The following is a 5,703-nucleotide window of genomic DNA, read 5'->3' as shown; positions in this document are numbered from 1 at the left end:
GTTTTCCCGCCGCCGTCCCTCCGCTGCCCTGCTAGTTCTCCTTCCCCAGCGGCGCCGGCTCCCCGAGACGCGCAGGGGGCGGGAGCAGGCGGCAGCTCTGTCTTCTCACGAGCTTGCGGGGCCGCGGCAGGGGCCAAGGCTGTGTCCCGCGCCGCCGCGCCACATCCACTCGGGCGAGAGACCGCGAGGGGAGGGAGGATGGAGGGAGCGGAGAGAAAGGAGGAGGAATGGGGCCGGGGCGGACACAAGCCGCGGCGGCAACAGCGCCACCGCCCCGGCCCACAAAGGCTTTTAAAAAAATGTCATAAGCCATTTATGTACACGCCTAATTTGTTATTTACATAAGCACTCATTAATTCAATGATAGCTAGTATGTGCTAAGCACTATACTATATATTTATCTATGTTTTCTTTTCTCCATAAAGCACTGCAATAGATTAAAGACACTTAATCCTAACTGGCACATACCAAACTGTTGATGTGCATTGAGGTATTTTTTATTTTTATTTTTTTGTATTACCAGCACATTTTTGGGAACAGAGTGAAATTTACTTGTTGGGTGTTCTAGAGCTACATCTTAGAAAATACCATTTAAACGCGTTTTCAGCTCTTCAAATATTAGCCTTAGAGCAAATTCCTGGAAAATTTGTACCAATTTATAACTATTGCGGCATTTTCACTTTTTCCAATTCTTTATGAAGGCTTAAGTTTTTATTATGTCTATTATTTTTGTATTTCTTTAATAATTTTTAGTATTTTAGCATATCTTCAACACATATTCTTTAAAAAATATATATCCTATGGAACTCTTACCATATTATTTGCTGAAATCATAAAAACATAACCCTCAGAAACAGATGCTTCAGCTTTACTGTTTGGAATCTTACACAGTTCACTTATTGGCGTCTTCACCGCTGTATTACAGAAATTTAGTATTTCTGAATGTCCAAATAATTTCCTGATAGTTCATATGCAAACAATGAATACAATTTTGATTTTAATGGAAATGTAAAATCATCACACAAACATCCAGGTATTTTATGATAAACCTAAAATAATTAGCATCTACTCACCTTAAAAAATTCCCTTTTTTCAATCATCTCATTACCATCTGTATCCAGCATTTTAAAAGCAACATGAAATCCAGAATGGGGTTCTGCAGTGAAGTGAAAAATGAATATTTAAATGCTGATGAAAAGCAAGTTATTTGCAGATAGATCTTCAAATTTGACATAAACTAGCAGAAACTGTATGAGTAAGTGCCTACTCAGAAAAATAATGATTTCTTATAACAATTCCAAAGGCTGATATTTGGTGTTATGGCTTTGTTCCCTGCCTTCTCCAACACCCTTTCCATAGGTGCTGCTGCTCTGCCAGTAAGTGTTCTGCCTTTCAATGCAAAATCAGTTTGTAGGCTTAATTTATTTCTTTAGCTCTACTAGGGGCTTTTCTATATTCTTACAGTACCTTGGTTATTTTCAAGTTAATGATTACTTTTTATTTCCCTTTCTCAGAGTACTTAAGAAAAAACAACAATGTATTTTGCAATCATTTTAGACTTACAGAAATTTGGTAAAATAGTACAAAGAGTCCAGAGAGTCCCCATATACTCTTTCCTCAGCTTCCTCTAATTTTTCTTTTCTTCTTTTTTTTTTTTTTGAGACAGGGTCTCACTCTGTCACCAGGCTGGAGTGCAGTAGCGTGATCACAGCTCACTGCAGCCTCAACCTCCTGGGCTCAAGCAATCTTCCCACCTCAGCCCCAACAAGTAGTTGGGACTACAGGTGTGCACCATCACACCTCGCAAATTTTCAAATTTTTTTTTGTAGAGATAGGGTTTTACCATGTTGCCCAAGCTGGTCCCAAACTCCTGGGCTCAAGCTAAAGTGCCGGGGTGAGCTACCACACCTGGTCTTCCTCTAATGTTAACATCTTACATAACCACAGTACATCTATAAAGACTAATAAATTAACATGGCACAGCATTATGAACTACACTATCGACTTTATCTGGGTTTCATGTTTTTTCACTAATGCTGTTTTCCTATTCCAGGATTAAATATAAGATACCATGTTGTATTTATCTGTCATGTCTCCTGAGTCTTCTCTAATCTGTATCAGTGTCTCAGTCTCTCCTTGTTTTCCATGACCTTCACATTTTGAAGAGTACTGGTTAGGTATTTTGTATAATGTCAGATAAGCATTTTTAAAGCCAAGACTACCACTATGATTCTCTTCCGGAAAAGACAAAGCAATGGGCTGCTACAGTGCACAGGAGGTAGAAGAGACCCACAGGGATAACCTAATCCAACATTATCATTTTGTAGATACAGAAACTAAGGTATCAATAATGTTTTTAATGATAAAGACATAAATACCAAACTTTTAAAATCCTGTTTGGTAAGAAAAGAGAATTTCACATGATCGCTGAGAAAAACTGTGGGATACTTACTAGTGAGGATTGTAAGCAAGAAAAGATACTCAGTATATGAAATTAGCCCTGAAAGAGATAAAATAAAAACATACCAGAAAATAAGCTTTAGAATATACAGAGACATTAACATTGAAATTTCACCGAATAAAAAAATAATTTTACTTGAAATTACCTCTCTCTGATATAGTGGAAAAATTTTACAATAGTTGAAATAGAGTCCTAATACTTAAAAAAAGAAAGTATGGTTCATCAGGTACTGTTACTAGTAAGGAGGTTGTGACGGTTGGTGTTAAGTGTCAGTTTGACTGTGTCAGACTGAACATCTTGAGCAGCCAGATCAAACATGGTTTCTGGGTGTGTCTGTGAGATGAGCATTTAAACAGGTAGACTTGGTAAAGCAGGCTGTCCTGTCCTCCCCAGTGAGGGTGAGCATTATCCACTCTGCTGAACAAAAAGCAGAAGGAGGAGAAATTCACCCTTTTTTTCTGCCTCACTTCTTGAGCTGGGACATTTTATCTTCTACCCTCAGACTGGGGTTGACACCACTGGCTCCCCTGGTTCTCAGGCCTCCAAACGAGGACTGAATTACACCACCAGCTTTTCTGGGTCTACAGCTTGCAGATGGCAGATCACGGGACTTCTGTACCTCTGTAATTGCATGAGCCAATTCTTCACAGCCAATCTATCTGTATCTCCTATTGGTTCTGTTTCTGTGGAGAACATTGACTAATACAGAAAAGGAATGGAAGCTGGCTTGCAAATAACAGACATCCACGACAAGTTTTATTTACATGGCACTTTACATAACTTCTAATTAAATTTTTACTATTCACAGCACCTCAAGTGAAGCAAATTTACAAATTCAGTAGAATAACAGAGACTTGGATATACTGAGAGTCAAATTACATTATTTAAAATGTAGTAATTAGTTCTTTGTAGCAGTTACTTTATTTTTCCTTTGGAAAATCATTCTTAGACAGTCTCAAATATGCAGTTTGGGTAGGATGACCCCACCTTTGCCTCTGCAAGTAAATGCGAATTGGCTAAAGCCAATCACTGTATTTCTGTGAAACGGATGCAGGGATGGGCAAGTAGCTCAGGCCCAAGCTAATAAGCAGGTTGCACTAGTCTGGTTCCAGGGACCAGTTCAGGGAGAGTGGTACAGCAGGATTTCTGATGCAAATGCTGGATAACTGACTTTCACATTTTTATTTTGTGCTGGGCTTTGGTGATGTGAGAATGTTATTCTCAGGAATGTGAGGCAATGGAGAGAGTGCCTGGAACTGCCAGCGGCCAGTATTTAGAGCACGAGAATGTAGCCAGTCTTTAACTGCCAGATCGGAAAATGAAGATGGTGATGTTTGAGCCCTGGATAAAGTTGGGTTTGAAGCTAACTGTGTCTAGTCACTAAACTTCTTGCTTGCTCAAGTATATTGTGTCAGGTTTTAGGTTGCTTACAATGAAAAAAATTACATTAAATATAGAAACGAAATCTCAAAAACCATGGCTTCCTGATAAGCTAAATAAATAACTGTTCCCTCCGGATCAAAAGATTGGTATAATAGCAAAATGCACAATTAACAATTAAAAACACTTTTTTAGTCATGGAAAACTTGAATCATATGCAACAACAGAGAGAATAATATGAATTATATATAATTATACTAAATAACACAACGAAACTCAGCGCCAATAATTGTCAACTCATGGCAGGTCTTGCCTTATCTATATTCCTTTTCATTCCCTACCTCCCACTGGATTATTGTGAAACAAAACCCACATACACATATCATTTCATAGTAAAAAATTCAGCCTGTGTATCTAAAAAAACCTCCCTGTCAAATAGTTACCACACCTAAAAAAGTATCAATAATTCCTTAACATTTTCAAATTCAAATCAGCATTATCAATTTTCCTGTTTTAGACAAGTTTTCAGGTGTATTCAGATGAGCATCCAAAGAAAAGTCCTTACATTGCATTTGGTAAGTAGGTCTCTTAAATCACCTGTTCTAAAATATTGTGGTAAAATAAACATAACACATAATTCACCACTTAAACCATTGTTAAATTTAGTAGCATTAAGTACATTCACACTGTTGTACAACCATCATCAGAAATTTTTCATCATGCTAAACAGAAGAACTGTACACATTAAACGTTAACTCTTGAATCCCACCACCCATTCCTGCCTCTAGCTCCTGTAAACTCTATTCTACTTTCTGTCTCTGTGAAGTTGCCTATTCTATCTAGGCACCTCATATAAGATGAATTATACGATATTTGTCCTTTTGTGACTTATTTCACTTGGCATAGTGTTTTAAAGGTTCATTCATACTGTAGCATGTGTCAGAATTTCCTTCCTTTTTAAGGCTGAATAATATTCCATTGCACGTATGTACCACATTTTGTTTATCCGTTCACCTGCTGATGGACACTTGGGGTGTTTCTACCATGTGGCTACTGTGAATAATGCAGCTACAAATATTGGTGTACAAATACTTGTGTGAGCCCCTGCTTTCATTTCTTTTGGGTATATACCGTCTCCTAGGCTGGAGTGCAGTGGCCGGATCTCGGCTCACTGCAAGCTCTGCCTCCGGGGTTTACGCCATTCTCCTGCCTCAGCCTCCCGAGTAGCTGGGACTACAGGCGCCCGCCACCTCGCCCAGCTAGTTTTTTGTATTTTTTTTTTTAGTAGAGATGGGGTTTCACCATGTTAGCCAGGATGATCTCGATCTCCTGACCTCATGATCCGCCCGTCTCGGCCTTCCAAAGTGCTGGGACTACAGGCGTAAGCCACCGCGCGCGGCCAATGCTGTTTAATTTTTGAGGAATCACCCTATCTTTTCCACAGCAGCTGTGGAAATACAAATTTCTACTAAATTTTTCCACATCCTCAACACTTGTATTTTCTGCTTTTTTTTTTTTTTAGCTGCCAACCTAATGAATGCAATGTGCGATCTCATTGTGGCTTTGCTTTGCATTTCCCTGATGATCAGTGATGCTGAGTATCTTTCCATGTGCTTATTAGCCATGGGTATATCTTACTCTGAGAAATTTCTATTTGAGTCCTTTTCCCATTAAAAAAGTTTTGTATAGTTCTTTATATATCCTGGTTATTATCCCTTATAATACATATGTATACAATTTGAAAATATTTTCTCCCATTTGTGGATCTTTTTTTCACTCTTGACAGTGTTCTTCGATTCACAAATGTTCTTAATTTTGATGTAGTCTAATTTATTTATTATTTTCTTTTTTTTTTTTTTTTT

General features: G+C 38.3%; 1 protein-coding gene across 1 annotated transcript in view; it reads right to left on the bottom strand.

The window, feature by feature from the left end:
- MICU2 (mitochondrial calcium uptake 2) overlaps positions 1–5,703 on the bottom strand; it is a 114,194-nt gene that overhangs the window by 35,345 nt on the left and 73,146 nt on the right. Inside the window, exons 5-6 of the mRNA XM_011958914.1 lie at positions 2,453–2,500; positions 1,074–1,156 (exon numbers count right to left, since the gene is read on the bottom strand). Of these exons, the coding sequence (XP_011814304.1) occupies positions 1,074–1,156; positions 2,453–2,500 (131 nt within the window). The remainder of the gene's footprint in view (positions 1–1,073; positions 1,157–2,452; positions 2,501–5,703) is intronic.

This window comes from Colobus angolensis, unplaced genomic scaffold (genome assembly GCF_000951035.1).
Source record: "Colobus angolensis palliatus isolate OR3802 unplaced genomic scaffold, Cang.pa_1.0 Scaffold113, whole genome shotgun sequence".
NCBI classification, from domain to species: domain Eukaryota; kingdom Metazoa; phylum Chordata; class Mammalia; order Primates; family Cercopithecidae; genus Colobus; species Colobus angolensis.
The sequence above is the reverse complement of the archived record's forward strand: the minus strand, read 5'-3'. Positions and strand labels throughout refer to the sequence as shown.